At 39.3% G+C, this 23,110-nt stretch overlaps 1 protein-coding gene across 5 annotated transcripts in view; it reads left to right on the top strand.

Annotated features, from left to right (window-relative positions):
* The window catches only part of npas2 (neuronal PAS domain protein 2), a 46,259-nt gene extending 24,377 nt beyond the window's left edge, over nucleotides 1–21,882 (top strand). For 3 of the 5 annotated variants that reach the window (XM_017308725.1, XM_008427535.2, XM_008427534.2), the window contains exons 2-22: nucleotides 2,724–2,912; nucleotides 4,736–4,792; nucleotides 5,775–5,929; nucleotides 6,009–6,100; nucleotides 6,286–6,375; nucleotides 7,161–7,281; nucleotides 8,425–8,538; nucleotides 8,628–8,746; nucleotides 10,243–10,325; nucleotides 10,417–10,523; nucleotides 10,646–10,793; nucleotides 10,905–10,989; nucleotides 12,698–12,824; nucleotides 14,414–14,511; nucleotides 14,606–14,692; nucleotides 15,515–15,712; nucleotides 16,187–16,393; nucleotides 17,283–17,467; nucleotides 17,561–17,653; nucleotides 17,738–17,942; nucleotides 18,686–21,882. In XM_017308725.1, coding sequence (XP_017164214.1) covers nucleotides 2,857–2,912; nucleotides 4,736–4,792; nucleotides 5,775–5,929; nucleotides 6,009–6,100; nucleotides 6,286–6,375; nucleotides 7,161–7,281; nucleotides 8,425–8,538; nucleotides 8,628–8,746; nucleotides 10,243–10,325; nucleotides 10,417–10,523; nucleotides 10,646–10,793; nucleotides 10,905–10,989; nucleotides 12,698–12,824; nucleotides 14,414–14,511; nucleotides 14,606–14,692; nucleotides 15,515–15,712; nucleotides 16,187–16,393; nucleotides 17,283–17,467; nucleotides 17,561–17,653; nucleotides 17,738–17,942; nucleotides 18,686–18,928 — 2,670 coding nt within the window. In that variant the 5' untranslated portion in view covers nucleotides 2,724–2,856 and the 3' untranslated portion in view covers nucleotides 18,929–21,882. The remainder of the gene's footprint in view (nucleotides 1–2,723; nucleotides 2,913–4,735; nucleotides 4,793–5,774; nucleotides 5,930–6,008; nucleotides 6,101–6,285; nucleotides 6,376–7,160; nucleotides 7,282–8,424; nucleotides 8,539–8,627; nucleotides 8,747–10,242; nucleotides 10,326–10,416; nucleotides 10,524–10,645; nucleotides 10,794–10,904; nucleotides 10,990–12,697; nucleotides 12,825–14,413; nucleotides 14,512–14,605; nucleotides 14,693–15,514; nucleotides 15,713–16,186; nucleotides 16,394–17,282; nucleotides 17,468–17,560; nucleotides 17,654–17,737; nucleotides 17,943–18,685) is intronic. The other 2 variants (XM_008427536.2, XM_008427538.1) reach the window with 2 other exon arrangements.
* The last annotated feature ends 1,228 nt before the right edge of the window (nucleotides 21,883–23,110 follow it).

The raw sequence follows: 23,110 nt of genomic DNA, 5'->3' as shown, positions 1-23,110 counted from the left end.
TTGATATTGAAATGACTATTTAATGTATTCTACTGCTGTTTTTTTTTTCAGTTTTAAAATTGCTGATCTGTTTAAAACTCATTCTGAGCGAGGCGGATCCATATAAAGGAGACTGTTGGGGTTACAGTCAATTGACTCTTTAACTTTTGTTGTACAAATACATCGCTATGGTTCCGCATTTTTTGTCTCAAGTTGTCTTCCGAGACCGGTGACATATAATCTTATCTCCATSTTTGCTGCGGGAGTGTTGAAAAGGTCTAAGATAACACAGAAAGTGCTTRAGTTTGAAAAAATTACTCCTGTTTTTAGATATATGTTTTTATCTCCGTGTCAGAATTTATTGCGTTTTTTATTGGGGAAAAGACGTAAAACTTAATCAGCTGTTGCTAATTGGAACAGAGTCTTTTAGTTCTTTTTTTTCATCTCTTATTTGTGGTAAGCTGTTTTGTGATAGTGGGCCTTCGTGTATTGTAATGATTGAGTTAACATATTATGCTACAGTCTGACCCGAGGCAACTCCTTGTCTACATAGAATAAAGCAAACMCTGATGACTGCCTGCATTAAAGTGACTCGCCACATATATTCATGACCCAAAAGTAAWYGCTACGTGGTTCACTTTATTTCTGAACCTCCCTATGTTTGACTTTGTTAATCAAATTAAAGGCAAGTATATTAAAACTGGTAGCTCAGTGTTGTCTGTGAACCAGTAAGAGGAACAAAATGCTGTTGTTGTTTTACCCATGGCCACAGTCACTAAATCGGTTCTTATGTTTATATTAGAGGTGTATACTGCTTTTTGTTCAAACCTGCCATAAACAAAATGTGTGCAGAAGGTTGGTGCACTTTGATTTCTGCTGAGTTATTAAAAGATGTGCCTGCCTCTGGCAGATTTCTAGGTCAGGAGAGCTCCTCCTGTTCAAAAATCCTCATTTAGTTCAAAAGTACATTTCCCCAGGTGGATATGCTTCATTTACTTTACATTGCATTTTTAATGATTCCACAGGAAGGCATTAAATTGAACTAGCAATAATAGACAAATCTTATATAAAACCGCAGTCTAGTGTTTTATAAGAATAGTTTTAATAGTTAATTTAAACACCACTGCCCTAAATTTTTCAAGTAGAGTTTGGGTGCAGATAAGTGAGTTTTTGATGTACTTTAATTTGCAAAGGTTTAAAAGTAATATAAAAATTCACAGATGGCCAACTTCTTGGYGAGGCGTGTCATATTTACTCACACTTTCATGAAAAGATGAAGTATAAGGAGAGTTTTCTTTTCCCATGACGCTCCATGGATTCTCAGAATGGGGCATTGCTGCAAATTTAACTATGTGAAGCAGACTGTTTGAAATTTGAAAAATTTTCACTAATCTGAATAATTAACTGATTGTGACATCTTGATAAATAGAGTYAAATTGAAATGTATGTTGACTTTGAATTGACAATGTGTTTCCTTTTATGAACTGGAGTTTTTTGGAAGGAGCCTTGAAACCTTTGTTGCAAACTGGCACCGTATAAATAAACTGAATTGAATGAAACTACTGACTCCAAGTGTGAAATTTGCATTTACAGGCAGGATGTGGAAACACTCACTACTTTACACTTTCTAGGTGTAATCCTTCATTTAAAAATATTSATGCTTTTTATCCATATAGCAAGATTGTTGCGCTGCTAGCTTACTTCCTGATTTTGGTTTGAACAAGGATAAATAAGACAGATAGCTAGAAAACTGTCCATGTGAATGTTACTCATTCTGCCTGGTTTTAGGTGATAGCAGGGTTCAGTTGCAGGCAGGAGGCAGACTTCCTAATCAAAACTGGAGTCTGAGGGTTTTGGGAATAAATGGCTTCCACATCATCTGTTTATCAGGGTGAAGGCAGAGTTATGGCAAAGACCCGTTCAGATGCCACTGGAACTGGGTCAGTGTTGCTTTCTGGCTACACAGCTGCTGACATAATCTGAAAAATGAACTACGAAGAGTAAAGAAGCTTTACGTTCTTTGATCATCACAAAACATAGAAAAAGACAAAACTATAAATGGACAATGTTTCGACATGGTGCCATGGTGTTTATTGAGGAATAGAAATGATACGAGTTCCCTGATCTTTGATCTTTGGACGTTCTACARCGGCTGTCAATAACTTTGGCTAAAAATGATGGAGAATCAACTATTATTTGTTAATATAGATATAATAAATGCATTGTCTTAGCTAGGTTTTCCTGCAATATTTGCATTTATTTCCACAAAGACTGACAGTAAAAGTAACACTAATATGTTTTTAATTGGTTTTTTCTCGACATGCTTTTTAATGTCGTTTTTCATCCCACAAGAAGATCCATCCTTCCCTTGGAAAATTATATTTTTATCTTTATTTTGAATCCTGAAAATAGAAATAAAAATTGGGTTCTTTAAAAGTGACTCCAAATTTCCTAGAGTGACTTYGTATCTAAAATTACAAGTCGTCTTGTAATGTAACAGTCATGTGACGCTTGCGACTCTMAAAAGCCAAAATAGCTCTTTAGGCTATAAAGGGTGCAGACGCTCAGCTTAGCTGGTCAGATCTATTTATTTAAGGCAGAGAGGCCTATAAATAATCTAAAATTGTAAGTGACCACAATAAAAATCAGGTTCTTATTGTATGTTTTTTTTTACTTATAACTATGCTAATCAGTCTACAACATGCTAATGTTTACAATTATATTATTTTTCCATCATTTTACAGGATTCTGCATTCCTTCAGGGGAATCAAGAAGGTTTTGGGCAATTAGTTTTTTCCAATAGCGCGTTCCAACAAGGTCAGGACGGATGGGACTTCCAAGACTTCAGAAAGGGCCTGGTTGGCAGAGGGAGTGAGTATGGACAACCTTTCAGACTTCGGCGGCCCGTGTCCGTCCACGCTTAGGGAATGGGAGTGAGTATTAAACACACTAACATTGGTCTGTTGTCGTACATTTATGCTCTACTTGTACAGCTGCATGAAAACTCATTGTACTGTATTGTTGAAATTATTTAGCCACCTTAAAAGGACTTGAAATACAGCTGTGTATGTCTTCCCAATGAGTTTTATCTGTATGAGACATTTTTAAGGACATAAAAAGAAGCAAGTGTTACCGTTTTGAAACTGGTGGGAAATTAATTGCCATACGATTTTGGTGATATGTATGATCGTCATCACATTTTCMGTTTTCAGGCAGAGCCTAACAGTTTGCTATTTAATAATCTCCTGGTATCCACAGGACCTTTGGTAGAAAAACAGGCCCACAGCATCACTGATCCTCCATCGTACTTAACATTGGACTGATTGTAGCTAGAAAAAAAATAAATCTTAATTACTTTCAGATGAGACACACAGATGAGCTTGTGCTCTTTCTGGTCCTATGCATTGTAGGGTCACATGAATTCATCTGTATACGACATGCAGTATTTTTCMCTGAAAAAACCTGACACTCTAATCCATGCACAAGCCTGCTGCCCAAGTACATTTGATTCTTTAAATATAAGCAAAGCTATTAGCCATCATYCTCACCAGGCTTTTACATGGAAAGTATTCATAGCACTTCACGTGTTACACATGTTTTTGTGTAACATGCAATCTCTTTGTTCAAAATTCAAACCACAAATGCCCCTTTATGACAATGTGTTTTTTTTTTTTTTGAGAATGTTTTGCAAATTTATTTTWAAAAAAATAAAATAAAAGTATTCACAGATTTTGGTTAATACTTTGTTTATAAAATCTCAATGTTGAGCTTCATCAATTTACAACCAAACAARGTCCACATGGTCAATATGGGGTATTTGCAGAAAAAGTTTGATTTGATACAGTTTGAAATAAGGCTGTAATGTAGAAAGCCAAGCGCTGTAATACGTTCTGGATTAAATGTAAACAACATGCATCAGATATGGCCGATCCGCATGTTTCTCATTTCACATCAGGACTGGAGGACRAGATAATGTCTCGTTCTGCGTCCACCAGCCTTTGCTTTGTATTACACTTGGTCCACAATCCAGCATTACCTCTTACAGTGCATTTTGCTTATGGCTTTTTAACTACTTCCTGATGTGGCTTTTTACTGGTGGGTCAACTGCAACCCACATTTTGTGCTGCAGTTAAACGGATTTTGTGCTGCAGCTGTGGGTAATGACCATGTGTAAATTATGGATTTAAAATGTTGTACTTGTTCCTCTTGGAAAGAGAAAGATATGGATGCTTAAATCTGTTTTGTAGAAACGGTAACAGGAGACATGCAGAGATTTGCTGCATGTCTCCTTAAACACAGAGCAGTCTTCTTTTTTTTTAATTTACCACAGTGACCTGATTAAAGGTGAAGATTCCCAGGAGCTTGAACTGGGTTACCAGGTTATGCTAACAGAGTTATGGCAGACACTGTGGACCTTTCACCATTTCTGCCCGACGCTGGTTTGACTTTGTCTGAAARACAATTCTGTCTTAAGACAGAAATGAATTATCGTGACACTCTTTGACACGTAGAAAGTGACATATGCATATTTACTCACGTCACTTTGTAAGACTGTAAATAATATCTAGGTAAATGTTATGCTTCTGTGTCACGGCCAGCTGGCACGCTGTCACACATTTCCTGGAAAGTCAAAAGAGCTGAGTCACTGTTGGGTTTTGGCAATTACTTTATTTCTTGTTGCGGCATGTTAAACAGTCAAATTATTACTTCTTATTCTCAAACAAAATATTTAATTGGCCCGTCCTTGTGCTTTCAGTACCAACAGCTGTGTGGAGGACTTAATGGATGAAGATGAGAAGGACAGGGCAAAAAGGTACTTTATCTTGTCTTACTGTTTTATCTGTTAGCTTGCGTATATGAATGTGTCATGATCGCCGTTTTTATAGGCCGGTACAACCTACATTGTCTTCGAATTAACGGCTCTCATGCGACATGAATTTTAGTTTTCAGTGACTTTGTGTTCGGAGGTGGTAAACAAGTTGAATTGGGGGCTATTTTTTTACCGTTCAGTTACTTAAGCAAGGACTTTTCTGATAAGAAAAAGTTAAACATTCTTTCGGACACCTGAAAAAGCCAAATGGCGTGCCGACCGGGATAATCAAAGCGCTTTGAAGCAAATTATCAACACAGCTGTACAAGCACATAGGGAAGAGAAGTTAAACATTACCTACAAAAGAAAACAATAAAGCTGAAGCTACCAGAAGTTGTTAAAATTAACTCACAAAACTGATTGTTTGATGTATGTAATGCAAGGTAAGCTTGCACACAGAATGGTGAATTTTAGGTTAATTCTGTTTAAGTAAATGTATTTATGTTATATTCTAACGACATACATTTCTCTTTTTAAATACAAGGGCATCAAAGACCTGAGAAATGATCCCATGTTCTACATGTTGCATTGTATTTTAATCAATTGACATCACTAACAAAAACACTGAGAACTCATTAACACTGTTTTTTTTTTTTTTTTTAACAATTAATTAACCATGATTAATTCCAAGCAGCCCTGTCATTAATCAGATAAAAAAATAATTACTTGTCAGCCCTAGTTACATATCGTATTTTATTAAATTATAAATACAACTTGAATAAATGTCGCATCATAAGTTCTGTGAAATATTTGCTCTATTTACATAAAAGCAATGAACTAAAAAAGCAATAATGTCTCCTTTCTGCATTGAAAGAAACCTGTTTCTTTCAACTAAATAGAATTTTGGTGGTTTTCCACTTCTACTACGTTGCACTTGTGCTGCCATTTTTTTTTTTTTTTTTTAAATGTGTGCTTTGCTCTGCAGAGCATCTCGCAACAAATCTGAAAAGAAAAGAAGAGACCAGTTCAATGTGCTCATCAAGGAGCTATGCACCATGCTCCAGGGTCAAGGCCATCCGCGCAAGATGGACAAATCCACCATACTGCAGAGGACGATTGACTTTTTACAGAAACAGAAAGGTCTGCGCACATTCGAACATCTGTAGGTCATCATTTCAGCCACTTAATCTCGATCGCTGACCTTGAGTCTTCCTTTCAGACATCACTGCGCAGAACGAGATTTGTGACGTGAAGCAGGACTGGAAGCCCTCGTTCCTCAGCAATGAAGAGTTCACTCAGCTCATGTTGGAGGTAAAGCTGAGCAGGATGYGTCCTTGAAGCAGATGATTTAGTTTGAATTCTGACTGATGTGAAATATTACTCCTGCAAATTCTCTTTATAACGATAAATGAATGACACAATTGGCAAAATGATGTAGGAATCTGAGACTTTCATTAGTGACCATCTGATAAATGTAACACATTCACCTCTTTCAGGCCCTGGATGGCTTCCTTGTTGCATTAACGACAGATGGAAACATCATATATGTGTCTGACAGTGTGTCGTCACTTATTGGCCACTTACCGGTAAGTCGGAGCAGTCGGTAAATTAACAATTAATCATCTTTTCACCTAATTTTCCTACAGTATCAATGGCTACTTAATTGGAAAAAGAAAATCTGTTATTTGTCACCAGTAACTGTTGTTCATATTTGGTCTTGTTTTCAGTTCATATTTTTGAATAAAAGTAAAAGTTTATGATCTTTTAATACATTTTTGTTCTTACTAATTGGATATAATTAAACAAATACAGGTTTTGTCTGTTTTTCTTTGTTGAATGAAGATTAGCATTATGCTAATCACATTTCCTCAACAGATTTATGTAGAAAGTTTTAACATACAATAGGCCTGTCACAATAATCAATAAGTCAATAAATTGCATGATAAATTAAAGAAAGAAAAAAAAGCTCAATAATTTGCATGATTTGTTTTTCTCTTTTCCTCTCTTTCTACCAAAAACTGGATGATAAAGTCTTCTGTCTGGTGTTTTGGTTTCAATTGCCCCTGTTATTGATTTGTTTATTGACCTTGGATGTTTATAATTTATAATATCCAAGATAAATGTGTTAAATGTTCACTACAATTTAAAGTTTAGAATCAGTTCTTGGATTCTTTTGCCATCGCCACGACATTAGTTGAAAATGGTCTCAAAACAACATTATCGTTTATTGCAATAACTGCTGGGGCAATTTATCATCCAACTAGATTTGTTATTGTGACAGGCCCACAGACAGAGGAACAGGACCACACATGTGGGAGAAGGTCCTGCCAGCATGTAATGACTGACAAACGTCTGTCTCTTTTTCCACTAGTCAGATATGGTGGACCAAAATATCTTGAATTTCCTCCCGGAGCGCGAACACGGCGAGGTGTATAAGCTGCTATCATCCCACATGCTGATGACTGACCCTGTTGCTGCTGATTTCCTTGACAGTGAGTATCCTGCTGAGAGGCCTCGCTGCACGATCTGTGTCTGGGTCACCATGCTGGAGCATGGCGGAAGTACAAAGGTTAAACCCGTAGATGGTCTTTTATTTACGAGAAGCAAAAAATGTAACAGGAGAGGGAGAAGTGCTCCACTCATTGCTGATCYTGTTGCTCTTTATTTTATTCTCACCTATTTGGGAMATTGTTTAAACCACAAACTTGACACCTGGTTGTTGAGATCCAAAAGGTTTTCTCACATCAGCAGCGATTTTTTTTATTCAGCTCTTTGTACATTGAAGAAGCGACGGCTTTGGAGTCTGTGTTTTATTGCAATTCTAATTAGCGTGCGTCTATGATTAGACTTTTAGCTAATAATAGGAGCCAGCTTAGTATCATAGTTAAGACTTTAAATCACTGTTATGTTAACACAGTAATCCAAAGTGGTGTGGCATGGGAGGCCAGAGACGCTGACCTTAATCCTGTGTTTCTGATGGGCTTTTTCTGACGAAGAGAGAGGGGGAATCGTYGTGTCTCCGGCTGACATTAGAGGCCTTAATGGCCGCCTCCAAGCMTTGTCTGGAGCGATCGCCAACTCTGCTGAAGGGCYATCTGTATAAACAAGAGTGGCTTTGTAACAGCAGGAAAGCCTGATTTTTATCCACTTATTGTTGAGTTGAATCAGTGCAGCTGCAGAATTGTCAGAGAACCTAAACTAGTATTGTTGTAAATCACCTACACCTTAAAGTGAGCTTTCTCTGCTTTAAACCATGGACCTCTCTTTATAGGCTATTAAATATCAACAAAGCATTTGAACGATATAATGGACAATAACAAAAATTATGAGTGTAAACTTTAAAAAAAAAGCTATTTATCAGTATTACAGCACGAGTTAAAAAAAGCATGACAAATTAAGTACTCACACTTATTGTCCCATTTTGAGATGCAACAAGGACAAACTGTGAATGTGTGTTTTAACAGGATGTTACGTRAATGCCCAACACAAAGTGGTGGAAAATGATGAAGTGAAAGGTTTTATTTTAATTTWWAAAAAAATTTAAAAGTGTGGTCTGCAGAATTTAAAAAGAGTAAGGGATGATTTTATGTAAATTCATGTAAATTCTAATGTGGAAAATGTCTCAATCTTTGCAGGTGAGACACATATTGAATTTTGCTGTCATCTAGCCAGGGGTAACATGGACCCCAAGGAGCCTCCTGTGTATGAATATGTCAAGTTTGTTGGAGATTTTAAGTTTCATAACCATGGTAAGAAAWTTTYATTTAAAAAAWWMMMMAAWWAWYCMMCTTWWTTTWACACGTTTTGAAAACAAAATAACATACTCCTTGCCACACAGTGCCTACATCTTCTTGTAACGGGCATGAACTGACGTTACCGAGAAGTCTGCAGTCGTCGCTGGAGGAGCAGGTCTGCCTCATAGCAACTGTACGATTAGTCACTCCACAGTTTCTGAAGGTAAGAGCAGTTTGAGGCCTAAAATACTGATTGTTTTTCATSTATCTGTTGTTAAACCTCCCAGAGAAATAACAAGCAGCATGTGTGTTAATAATGAGGCAGGGCCAAGGACATGGCACATTTTGGTCCTTAGTGACACTATTATGTCTGCTCATTTGTTGCTCTGTTAGGGCTGAATATGACACATTGGTCTCATCTAATAACATCACCCCAGGATGCTTCAGCAGCTAAATGCTGACGTCGTAWGCCRAAGCAAAATCAGAAGTTTYCCAAAGTATGACTTTATAGCCTTAAAATTCASCCATCATTTTTGTTTCAACTGTTCAAATTGAGTCCAGTCAACATTAAGAAGCATGCATATGATTCATTATTCATTCAAGCCTCCATACTTGAATATATTCATGTTTAAAACAGTTAGATCTATTAAACTTTATTRGACTGTGTTAAATGGCGTTAAATTGTGAAGAATCACATGCTAATGCTAATGTGATTTCCTTGTTGCAGAAAATACTCATAGAATCACAGAAGTCAACAAATGAAWATATGTATATAATATCAATTTGTTTGTGGATGAATAAAAATCAAAWTTTTAAATTAATTTAGCCTTTACGCTGTTAGTCRTAGTGGAAAAAAAGATTGTTTTGGCTGTTGCATCTTCCTATATGATAGCTCCGTAGCTCTCCCTCAGGTAAGCACATCATTAAATCACTGGATGTTTCAACATTTAAAGCTCAGTACTTAGTTTATGAAGCAGGAGAATAAGTTGGGTTCATACACAATAAACTGGATCCACAACAAACATGGTGCTAGGCAAATTATCAACAAGTCRTATGAAAACAAAGTTAAAGCTAATTTAGCGATTCCGCTGCAATAAACCACAGTAGAACAAATATGAGTTTGTTCTATATTMCTTTTTGCAAAAATGAAATTTATGTTACAAATAATATAGTATTTTAACTCAATATTTGTCACGTTGTGAAACAAGAAATTCKGAAAAGTTTAAATGGAAAACCGATCTGTTTCATTTATTTCCTTTCCCTTCAGATCAATAACACTTTCCGCTGTGCCGAAACGTTATTTATTTATTTTTATTAAAATACAGTTTGTCACTACTTGACCATTTGGCTTCATGCTTTCACCTTCAAATGTTTTTGACTTGTGGCAAACCTTTTGCCAGTCCTTGCTTTAAATTTACAATTTTAAAMCTCGGCTCGGTTCTTTGTGCAGAATAAATATGGAAGTTCAAGGCCACATCTGTTTGGTCAGAACATTCAGCGTGTTTGATAGTGACGCACAAATATGGTCATGCAGTGATTTAGTGAGAACAAAACTGTGAGGCAGAGCTGCCAAATGCGTGAAGCTAGAGTAGCTCACACTGTCCTTTTTGGTGCTAACCTTCATTCAGTGTCTGGAAACCACTGGACAGAAGGATCAAAAAACAAACAAAAAATACTGTAAGGAAAAATGTCTGACTCTGCTACTGTACTCTTGTTCAGGATTTGTGTAACGTGGACGATCCTTGTGACGAATTCACGTCCAGACACAGCCTTGAATGGAAGTTCCTGTTTTTAGATCACAGGTGAGAAACTGAACTTGTCATATTTATTCAAGATTATTTTACCCCCAGAYTAAGGTAATCTCACATGTTTATCATCACYTTKATGTTTCAGAGCATCACCAATYATAGGCTACTTACCATTTGAGGTTCTTGGGACTTCGGGGTATGATTACTACCATGTGGATGACTTGGAGCTCATAGCCCAGTGTCACAAGCAATGTAAGAAACCCAGCGTTGCCTCTTTATTACAAATCTTCATCACTGGTTGACTAATGAAATAAAACCAGGAACTTGTGAGCGCARCATTGACAGCAGCTTTTATTTTCCCTTTAACTTCTCAGTAATGCAGTTTGGAAAGGGTAAATCCTGCTATTATCGCTTCCTGACCAAGGGACAGCAGTGGATTTGGCTGCAGACTCATTACTACATTACTTACCACCAGTGGAACTCAAAACCCGAGTTCATTGTCTGCACTCACACCGTTGTCAGGTAATCCTGAGGGTTTCCTTTTGTCTAGCATCATGTGAGACGTTTCTGTTGTTAGAGAATCTGTAAATAGGAGTGGGAATGAAACTTGTCACACGAATGTGTCTCGTTCAGTTACGCGGAAGTGCGAGCTGAACGGAGGAGAGCTTTTGGTCTGGAGGAGCTTTCGCCACCTGAGATAGCGCCATCCTCTGTGAAGGTAAGAGTTCTGCATAAGCAGAAATGTCTCTTGGTTTGAAACAATTCATTGGATTAATTGTGAAATAATCATCAACTAAGTTAGTAATTGATTAATCGTTAACTGGAGTATTCAGACTCAAAAAAGGCCATTTACTGGAAAAAACAACATATTGTACAAAAATACATGAACTGCACAAGACATTATTTAAGATAAAAAAGTCCTTCGTTTATGAATATGTTTTAGCACAAATTCCTCAGGTTGCTTACCTTTGAATTCACCCTGTTCAGATTTACCAAAGGAATATTATGTTACTGCATTTTAYGCTCTTAATTAAAAAGGGAGTTGAATTATTTATATATGCATCTTCTAATGAAAAATCTGTAGACTGTGCAATTTTGTTTATCCAGTTAATCGGTTAATTGTCAGAATAATCCACAGATTAATTGATTACAAGAATAATTCTCAAGAAGCCCTAAAATTTACTCCTAACGATCAACATTTGTCACATTTTGACATGCTGTAGCGGCAAATTTCAGTATAATCTATTGTAATTGTAAACTGGACAGTGAATGTTGTGTTTAAATTTGATAGAAAATTAAAGCAGATTTCATTCCATCATATCAAAATGGCCACCCACMGAGCAGCCAGCAGTCAATACGAGGAGAGCGTTTATCATGGTAGTTGTGGAGGAGCTACTGGTGCCGTCTGCTCAGGTGGGAGAATGCGTTGATGGGTCACCTGTTGGGCCTGATTTATGGCTGCCGTGTCAGTCCACACAAAAGGCGTCTCACCGCAGGCTGGCACACTCCCTGTCGAGGATGGGCATTTCCTGTCATTTGCCCAGTCGTGCGCGTCCTCGTTTTGGCTYGCCAAACAGGAAGAGCAGCCTGGTAGAATTTGAAACCGCATTAGGTTTTTACCTAAACAAACCTAAAGTTTTGTTGCAAAATATTACATACATTTCATAAAAAGGCTCTAAAAGTAACATTCACCAGGTCAGACTATGCAGTTAGWGGTGTGTGTTGTTGAAAATAGTAATTTTGTTTGCCAGAGCGTTGGAGCAGCTTCTTTCCATCTCCCAGTGGCCACTTTGCATGGCTTTGTTTCACACGAATGTTGTGTTAACTGCTAAGAGGGAGTGGTGTCATCCTCTTTTGAATTTCAATGCGGAAAGTCCTCAACACAAATCCCCACTGTGAAACATRGTGGAGGCAGCATCATGCTGTTGGGATTTTGTTTTTCTTTTTGTCTGCAAAGACAGGGGATTAGGTCAGATTTGATGGGAAAATGAATTAAATTGGTACGGAGGTTCACTTTCCTGAAGCATTGAGCCCAGAATAGAGTAAAATATACTTTGTTGATCCCTGAGAGGAAATTGCTYATTTGTCACAAATGCGACCAGAAGTCGCATTTGTGACTTCATTTGTGACCTTTCACCTTTTGCAAAGGTGAAAGGTCAAACCTTTCAGTCTCTARAGGTCTAAAGCTAGTAGATAAAACTCAAAAGACGTACAGCTCTATTTGTAGGTAAAGGTGGGCATATTAAGTGTTATATTGACTCAGGAAAGCTGAATGCAAATGCACAATACGCYACACAAAGTCATGAGTCTATGTCGCTTTAAAATTATGCTGTGCTTACGTAAAATCCAATAAAGTGCATACATATACCATGACATGACGTAAAATAGGTTGAAGAGGCATGAATACTGTTTTTTTCTCTCCCCAGGCTCAGGAGTTGTACTTGGACATCTGCTCCACCCTGGACGCGACGAGGGACAGAAACAGTGGCGCACGTTCAGTGTCCTCCCATAGCTCTCGGAAATCCTCCCACACCGCCCTGTCGGACTCTTTGTGTGAGTCATCCTCTTCTCTCTAAACTGCCAAGTCACTTTGAGGCAGGTTTCCATGTAAAAACAAAATAAAACAAAACACTATTCTTGTGTTTGTGCTGCTCGTCACTGCTGCTCGTCACTTTGAGCAAAGCTTTGGACATTTTCTTTATTTTSTCAGCATAGAAATCACAGGTCGCTTCGTTTTTTGTGTGTTTTTTTTGTGTGAAAATCCCCCAGTGGATGTTTTGTTATGGAATCTTAGGAAACTTTGTAATCAGCGGTAAAACTCCTGGAACGAAGCAGACATGGCGTCATCGCAACACCTCCTTATACGTGTGGGTGATGATGCATCTCTGATGAAATGYTTCCAAACCCCGTGGCTTCTGTCTGCTGTCCCACCAGCTATGTAACGCACTAAATACTTCCACCTGCGTATTTATGAAGACAATGCAGCAGCTGGGGCTTTTTYGTAGCAGTATCTGTTTATAAAAAGCAAACCAGGCTTGAATCTTCCCTGAAATACACACTCACACAGTGGTGGACTTGTTTAGAAACAGCGTCTGTCAGAATTATGAGTTGCAGATATTTTACTTGCTCAACCTCGGTTTGTGTGGGCTGTAATAAAAAACAGTGTGTGGATTTATGTCGGAATGAAAAGGCCTCTGAATCAGAAGCTGTTGTACAACCACAGATGAATTGTGTCYCTTCTTTTATCTTAACTTCAAGAAAACAATCTTYGCACTTTAAAAGAGGAGAGAATATTTTGTTTTACTTTGGTTTGCGTTTTTTAAACCCTGCGTTCAGATAACRAAATCTAGATAGTAAAGTGTTGCCATCACATTGTCTGTRTTTGAAACCCCTCCTAAAGGTAATAATCACCAGAATAATTTGATTTCCAGTGTTCGTCTTGATGGAATATTTCAGTACATACCAAATGTTTTTTGTTGCCGTCTATAAAGTTGCTCGATTTGGCAGGRTATATCGGCAAAACCCACATACTCAAATCCACAAATTTATTTTTCTCACAAATGTGGCACCACTTGAAAGGAAATTCACAATCTTTTCATCAGTGTAAGATTTGCCAAGAATCTTTCTTGTAGCAAATAAATAATCAAATACAAATTTCTTTTAACTTTTATTCTAATTATACTTTGTGTAATTTTGATCAAGTTTTGATTAGTCATTATTTGAAGTCCAAAATGGATTTCATTTTAGACTTCCAAAATGACTTTGGACTGAACTGTACATTTGGTCAAAATATCAGAAAAATTAAAGAAAGTGAAGGATTTGTGTCGGTTTTTTTGTAAGTTTTAATTCACCGTCATTAAATTAAGCAAACAAAACATTTCATAAATGTGCTGGACAGATATTTATAACAATTATCAAATTATCAATCGTTGATCCCTTTCTCTTATTACTAGGACTTCTCTCTCTTCACTGTTGGGAAACATATAATTTATGCAGACTGATCATATGTTGTCTTAAACCTATTCTGTTTTACGTCTTTACTGTATTCGCCTCGGTTTTACTCATCGGTTGCCAGGGAAACGCTGTCCTAACAGAGTCAATGCTCAATCTGTGTGTCTAAAAGTGAGCCGTCTCCTTTGCAGCAGCAAACTCCTACACAGAGGCCTGCACACCATCATGGCCGTCAGCCTCCATTGGACCAGAGAAGACACCTGCCAGACTCCAGCCCAGTGGGTCAAAGGTCAGCTTATTCCAAACAAGTTCACATTAAAAAAATTCTCGCTGCCTGAAGAGATAGAATCAGTCGTGTCTATTTTTGTTTTTCCCCAATGTAGAATTTGGCTCAAAGACAAAATTCCTTTGACCTTGTTCCCCAAATGAGCCTCTCCCTTTCTCCAACCTGCAGCAAGCACTCCACCATGGTCAGTGTTTAGATTTCCTCTCCTSCCTGTTGCTCTCCTTCTGCTATACTTGTGTACAGTATCTCGCTGTTATGACTGCCGCTGCCATTTGGGTCTGTTTCATCCGCTGCTCATGTACACTGACGCTTGGTCTGGTTATAAGCCTGCGATTAGAAAAAGGACATCAGGAGAAGAAAAACAAAGAGCACTACATCTTCAATTTGTAGTTGAACTACGGACTGGTTGCRAGGTTTCCCTCAGAAAACTTGCTAAGCCTGGTGGTTGTGTGCCAGGGCAGTCATTCATCCAGCAGCCCGTTGTGTTAGATAATTATGTGTTATTGACAGATTGGAAGATTAATACCTGAACACCAACTATTGAGTCTTAAAAATGCAAACATTTTAATAAGACTTAAATAAGTAAGCCTGGTGGGGCCACAAGTAAAGCCTGGTGGCCCGCCAGGCTTAAAATACACTGGAGGAAACCCTGGGCTGTGTGTTTCTAGAAGAGCTGTACGATTCCTGGATTGCTTTTCCTCGTGATAATTAACTACAGCGACACTTGGGGAATTTTTCTTTMTCAAATAAATGAACTGAAACTGAAGCAGGAAGGCCTTTCTGTGCTCAGCTCGCATGTTTTCCCTGGTCTGTGTTGTCTTCATCTGCTGATTTCTGATGGTGCWTGAGCTGAATATGCGTCTCAAGTTAATCAGCGATTTCAAGTCAAGTGTGTGTGTGTGTGTGTTAAATGTGAGCAGTTTAAAGAAGTTACAGAAAATAAATAGGTATAAATCAAGTGTAACACAAATTTTCTCCCATCTGTTTCCATGTTTCTTCTCTACAGCAGCAACAGTCGCAGCAGCAATCGCAGCAGCAGCAGCAGCAGTCCTCTGTGTATCAGCTGCAGCAGCCTCAGCTCGGCGTAATGAACCAGCTGAAGGAACAACTGGAGGAGAGGACGCGCATTCTGCAGGCCGACATCAAGACGCAGCAGCAGGAGCTGCACGATATTAAGGAGAAGCTCCATCTTGCTAATCTACAGGTAGCAGCCACTCGAAAGACGCCAAGTAACGACATCGGCTTTTCCGGAAAAATATATTATCTGCAATACAAAAAGCACAGACTTTGAGGAAAGGAATGATGGACATTTGTCTAATTAGAGCCTTGAATCAACAAAAACATTTGAAGCTTCATATAAGAAAGAAAATCAGCTTCTGACCAAATCCTCAGAAGTAAAGGTAGCTCGTCTCCCTCTAGAGGCAAATGCTAGCTATAGCAGAGCCCAGATTGATTTTCTTTTTTGTTGTATCAAAAGCCAGAAGTGCCAGAGTTTAATACATAATTGTTAAATATTTATATATTTAATGACTTAGACCCCTATATTTCTGCAAATGCAACTTTATGACCCTATTTTAATTGTTTTTTTTAGAGGTGTACATATTTTTCTACAATAACATGCAGGATATAAACCAACTCTTTTCAGTAAGTAGATTCATATTTGTTTTGTGTGTGTTAGATGTTGTTACAGCAGCCTATCCACAATGACTTCAACCAGGCCCAACAGCAGCAGCAGCAGGGCCCAGGAAGGCCAGCACAACAGAACCAGAACCAGAACCAGTCCAGTGTCATCAGACAACTCTCCGGCCAGCCGAAACCAGCAGCCTGCGGGGCTCACAGTTCATCTCCACTCTCTTTGAGAGAAAACACTTCACCATCTGCACAGGTTGAATACAGATTGGAAATAAGATAATTTTCAATGCATTTATAAAACATTTACATAAAGAGAGAGAGGCAGCGCTAAACAGATGATAAACAGAAATATTTTAATATGTTTAGAGAGGTGACATTTTTAAAATATCTGTTTCATGTTACATTAGCGTTTAGCATTATTAGCTGTGCTAGCAACATACGTCAATGGCTCAAATTAACCTGTTCACTTTAGCTGTAGCTTCATAATAACGCCAACATGGCTGGCTCTCCATATGAACGCCATATTGAAGGATTTTGGATGATTTTAGAACAAAATAAACACAACTTAACTCTGGCATTCACTCACCGCTAAGCTAGCTGCAACATTACAAGCTAATAGCATTTAGCGCAACATATAATGAAGGAGTGGGGAATATGAAGAGAGGGACAAACAGATGTTAACTTAATCATAAACACAGGAAAGCATTTTGCTTGATTCGTTCAAAAAATGAACATCAACAAGTTTTTGTTGCGTTTTTTCATTTTTAGTAAGATAATTTTTCATAAATGTATAAAACATTGCTTTTAGAGGGKTTTTTTTTAAGGTAAATTAAATGTTAAACAATTACTCTTTATGAATATTGTTTTCCCATTAGCGGCCATTATTGAACAGTGATTTGACAGGAAATAGCGTGGGGAGAGACGAAGACTTGCTGCAAATGGCCTCAGACCAGTGAATTTTGTTTGTAATTTGGGAACCTGAATTTTCAAAATGATTAGTGTTGATTATGTTGTTCCAGACGATTCATTTGGGTGGTAATGAAAAACAAACCAAACCTGTTTTTATTTGTTCAGAAGTTGTTTGTTATGAAATGTCAGCGTCTCTCGGGAGCTTATCGTGCGTCTCTGTCTCCGCGCTGCAGGTTCAGCAGCGGGCTCCTCGGAGCAGACAGAGCCAGTCGGTGAGTTTGCCGATGCAGACAAGCACGAGCCTGACGACACCCTTCTACAGCAACCCCATGATGTTCTCCCAGACCAACACGAGGCCTCARCAGGACACAAACCAAAGACAGACGGACAGCCAGTTCAGCCACGACGGGCAATTACGGTGAGAAGCCTGGAAAAAATAAAAAAATAATAATTTGTCTGCTGTTTTATGCAGGAGACGTAGTTTTTACATCACAAACCGTCTCTCCTGCAGAATGCTTCTCAACCAGCCGATGCAGACCATGGTTCCGACTAGCAGCGTCACTTCCCAGCCCTCTCAGTGCAACATGGGCATCTCCCAAACTCTGTAAGCGGCCACGCTGCGACACTTGRCTCATTTATTGAGTTTATCGTGATACTTCGTCTGAGCTCCTCACTGGYCTMCTTACAGATACAGCTTGGAGCAGCCGATCACCTCTTTCACCATGCAACAGGTCAACTGCAACGCCGTGCTGGTGCCCTCCCCCGTTTTCACCTCCCCCATAATGATCCCACACAACTCCTTCATCACGCATCAGGCCCAGTCAGCCTACCACAGCCAGCCTCAGGCCTCGCAGCACTCCGTGCAGCTCCAGCAGCCCCAGCAGTTCTTTCAGGTACATAACAGCAGCAAAAGCGATCAAAGCCTTCTTCTCTGAAACTGAAAAGAAATCTGACATGTTATAGGTTCTGTTTAAATATGCGGATATTGTGTATTACTCATTTCATTAAAGCGATAGTCGTTTTGTTTTTAGATGCATTTTTTAAAATCTTTTTTTGTTGGCTTATCCCATTGGTCCTGAAGGCCACATTAACCTCCCAGCTGCCCAGCAGCCTCTCGCATTTTCTCAAAGATTATAATAGATATAAGCTGATCAAATGGCGACACACAACTCCAGGAATTTTGACTGCCGAATCACAACATAGTGTCAAATATTCATAACAAATGTTGTCTCAAGACTCTTCATAAAAAACTTCATAAAAAAAATTAAAAATAAAACCCTCGCTATGACATTTCAGACAGCCAATCACAGAGGTGATATTCTTCCGTTGTCTCCCTGGCAACGGAGCAGAATAAATTCTGATTGGCTGCTTTTAAATGACACTGGAAGTTGGAGGAGTGGATTTATTTGTTTTACACAAAAAAATAAGACATGAAAGTAATACAGATATAAATCCATGATTTTATCAGAATAAATTATTTTTAGATGTAAATACCTATAAATCAATGTGAGAAAGTTGACATTTGGTAATACTTCTGCAAGATTCTGTGTCTAGTTAGCGCTACATTTCCATAAAAGGTAAAATTTCACTAACCAAACTGAACAGAGACCTTTTTCAAACCTTTTTGTTTCCACAGATGACCCAAGGACTTGTACACGGTGGATCTGCTCCAGCTTTCCTACACGCCACTAACGTCCCACAGCAAAGCACCATGGGATACATTCAGCAGCAGCCACAAACGCAGCAACTGCCACTTGCTCAGCAGCAGCAGCAGCAACAACCACAGCAGCAGCAGCAGCAGCAACAGCAAAGGCAGTACCAACATTCCCAAAACCAGCCAGGCAGTGTTTCAGACTTCAGGAACATGCTAACACGGTAGCACCGAGGACTTTGTCTGAACTCTGAGGATCTGCCTCTCTGACGCCGCCCTGCAGGTGACAGCATGCCGTCGAGCCTCCTGATTCACGGGGGGGGGCGAGGCGGGGAGGGATCCGGCCTGCACGTCGTCATAGTGACACCACAAGTAGAGGCTGCGCTGACCCGACAGCGCCCACCGGATCCGAGGACAATCTCGAGGCCGCGTCGCGCTCAGGAGGACAGCTGCAACGAGTGGATCATCAAAGATGTTTGAAAAAAAAAAACTAAAACAAACAAACAGACAAACAAAAAAAAAACTATTTTAGACCGACAAGTGGAGGTTTTCTTCTAGCAAAGTTCTCATATAAGTGTTTGCACTTTGGTACCCCTATCTCCCCGGAMGTAGAATATTTATTTATTTTTTACCTAAGATCAAACGTTCTGCTCTGTTCCTGATCTCCGGCTCAGCTCCCCTCCTGTGGCATGACGCTAATGCTAAGCTACTCGTGACACTTTATTTCCAGTGAAAATGGAGAGTCGGAGGTGAGCCCTGTTATCCCCTCCCTCCCACCGTTTGAACCACGATTTAGGCACGTCGAGTCACTACAGAAGAACTTACAAAACAAGTGCGAYGACCACTTTATCAAAAGCCAGGTGTGACGTAACACACACTACAGCTGGAAGCTGGAGGTCTATCTAGATTTTTAAAGCCTCAATCCGGGACTGAAGGAGCGAGGGGTGCCGTAGCCGTCCCACCGCAGACCTCTGCAAACTGAAGCGGTCGCCGCGGAGCACCGGGTGTCGGCGACGAGCTGGGAGGCGGGGAGGACGAATTGTGCCTTCAAACATGATAACGTTCATGTTGTGGTTCGATTGGTTGCATCTGATTATGGCTTTAAAAATCCAGCTCAGGTCCATTTGGAATATAAAAGGTATATTTTCATAAGAGCATAATTTGTTATTAAAACATAAGACATCCAGATTTTCTAATTAATAGATTACCTATATATATACGTAGTAATTTTTGTGACCTTTATGTTTGCAGTAAGTCCTTATTTTCTGAGCAGAGTCTGTTTCAAGAGTCCTTTTTGAAATCATTACACAACAAAAACTACCTATTGGAAATACAAGCTGGTCTTACACACAGATGTTCTGACAGAAATCGCTCCGGTTTGCTCCGAGGTACATGCCGGGTCTTCTGCTCGTCCCATTTCAGAAAAGCCTCATGCACACGAGAAAAGCGTAAATTCATGTTCCCAACAGTCCAATCAGCTGCTTTACGAATGGAAACATGCACACTGCCCCGGTAAAGATGCGTAAAAAGCCTCCATATAACTTCGTTTGTTTCAGCAACACAGCATTAAGTCAACCCCGCCTTTAATTTGATTCATGTTGTAAAAGAAAGTTAAAAAATCTGTGGCATCTTGAGCTCACCGAGTCTGCGTGGCAACCTTTAGATGCCATRCAAAAGCTGCCACACAAACTCTTCATGTGTGGAGTTTGCACAAAGCTGCTGGGACTTAAACTGAAGCACATGTGGTTCGGGTCAGACCCGACCACTCGTTAAACTTTGGTYGTCCGTGGACAACTTTTGATTTTAGTTGGTCTTGGTTAGCCACTTTAACTTCAACTACCTTTCAGCCACATCTTACCATCTGTAGAGTATTTATACAAACTGTTTTTGTTTCTCCACTTTTCCCCTTTTCATCCACCGTAACCACTTGGGTTAGGTATAAAACAAGAGACATAGATTGGAGAAAGAGTTTTGCCCACTGTTTAGTATAGTGGAGGATCAGTGATGCTGTGGGYCCGCCCTTGTTGGGAATCTGGGTTAGCCCAGCCTGCATGGCATTTTGAACCCTTTGAAATATCAGGACATGTGATGTAAAAATAAAAGCGTGTTGATTCTGGTGTTGATTTAGCAAACCGAACAAATGACTTTTCTAAGTGTTTAGTGCGAGGCGATGCTTCTGCAGCAAAAGATGAATTTATTTTGGGGCTTTTTACACATCTTACAACAGGGGTGCAAGTCCAACCGTCAGCCKGTTTTGTGACGGCTTGTTTGAATATTTCAGAAGACTCCAAATTTTCCAACACCAACCAGGTGAGCTGAGTTTCAGATTGTTGCCTGCAACGGCTTCATTCACACTAAGAAACAAAAACCCCCACAGAAGTCCCTCTGTTTATTTTACCATTCCGCATTGAGAATTTATAGAGCCATTTATAGAGCCACTTCCATCTGAAAGACACTACTTTACGTCAGCATGGTGAAAGAACACGTTTCGGATTCTGTGGAGCTACTTATCGGCTGTTGCAGCTGCTCTCCTTTTGTCTCGATCAGCTTGGAGCAGAYGAGCGTGTGCAGGAGCCGTTGTTTTGATTGTCTCCGTTTTGTGGATAATGCAGAGACGACGGTTAACAGACAGGAGATTGGAGTGTGTTGCTGCAGTCTGTCCAGGAAGGGGAAGAAAAAAACAAAACACCCATTAAAACATCACAATTACATCACCGTACAAAGACAATCAGCAGAATATACTGTATTTAAACTGCCTGTACCACAGTGTGACTTCACAATCTAAAAAAGATTTTAAATCCTATGACGTACTCCCTCCCTCCCTCCCCCCAAACTCCTCTTCTGGATTTTAATTGCACATGTTGTTGCTACACTTTATAGAAAGCAGCACGGTGGGGGCGGCGGGGTGCTTGGTGGTGAATATGAAAGCGGCCCCCGTCCAGCGCCGGAGCTGCCCACGTTGCACGACAAGACGTAGCGAACTCAGCATGTACGTTCAGTGCCGTTTTTACACTTTTTTTATGTGCAATGTCGATTTAAAAAAAAAAAGAGAAGAGAGAGACAGAGAGAAAAAGAATGTTAATTTATACTGTTGGAAATGTTTCCAAACTGATGTACATAGAGGTGTATAATAAGCAGTTGTTACCATGTAATTTATATGGAAGTATTTTTTTAAACGGAGATGTCCTAACATTCCTTTAGCAGTATTTTTATTTTATTTTATTTTTTATTTTTTAAAGTTTGAGACGCGTCCTCTGAAGAGTAGGATTACACAGGACTTTTATCCGCATGGGAATATGGTGCGCAGGGCCGGAGGCTCCCAAAGAGACTGAACTGATAGTCACCTTGAAAAAGAGATTAAACAAAAAGATCTGACTTTTTATCACGCGGATTGTAGCTAATTCACCTAACAAAGGTACGAAAAGAAAGAAGAAGAAAAAAGTGCAATTGTGTAAACGTCATGACGTTAGGCTGTTCGTTCATCACCGATCCGACGTGCGTCTGCTCATAAAGTTCCAGCTTTACGGCTGCCATAGATGTCTGTGTTTCTGTTTTCATGAAAATGTCACGTCATGCAGGTGCGTGACAATGATGTCGCTAAATAAAATGAATCCATTTCAGTGACCTAATTCAAAAAGCTGCGTAGAYTCATTGCTCAAATAACACATTTCAGGCACTTGTTTCTGGTAATTGTGAAGATTTGGGGTTAAAGTTAACTGAAAACCAAACTTTGATTTAGCAGAAAAAATTGATTTTATTGCATAGAAATGCTCTGCTGATTTGCCAGACGTCCAGCAGCTTGTCCCTGACGTGTGTGAGCCACTAAACGTCATCGTTGAAGAGGGAAGTATGGAGATTGGATATGGAGAAATTATTTATTATACTAATAAATAATTGCTTGAAATGTATCAGCTTCTATATAAATGAGTTTAACTTTCTAAATTTAATAGCTGAATGAAGTAAAGTAATAATTTAAACATGCACCTGTAAATCTGTGACGACATAAATGAAAGGACGATCTTGCAGAATATCAGCCTTTCTGGCAGGAGACCTGGTTGTTTTTCATTCAAACACATCATTCAGAGAGAGCAGACAAAGTTCCCCTTGTCATTTTGTTTGCCTTGCTGTGTTGATCGAGAGCAAGTCCGTTCGTCATCCTCAGCCACGCCGAGCCAGAATCACTCGGGTTCGGACGCGAGTTAATCTCGAGAKCTTGGCGAAGGGTGTAAATAATCTGGTCGGTCCGTTTTCGTAGTTAAGTCGCTCTCCATGACGACGATTGCCGCACCTCTTCTCTGTTCTTTTGGCTTCCCTTCATTACGTTTTGAATGGTGTTCATCACAGGGATTTCTTTTTTAAATGTACGTCAGTTTGATCACATTTAACTTGTACTTTTTTTCTTTTTTTTTT

The sequence above is a fragment of the Poecilia reticulata genome, linkage group LG14 (genome assembly GCF_000633615.1).
Source record: "Poecilia reticulata strain Guanapo linkage group LG14, Guppy_female_1.0+MT, whole genome shotgun sequence".
Classification (NCBI taxonomy): Eukaryota; Metazoa; Chordata; class Actinopteri; order Cyprinodontiformes; family Poeciliidae; genus Poecilia; species Poecilia reticulata.
Note: the sequence above shows the minus strand (reverse complement) of the source record. Positions and strands in the feature narration are given on the sequence as shown.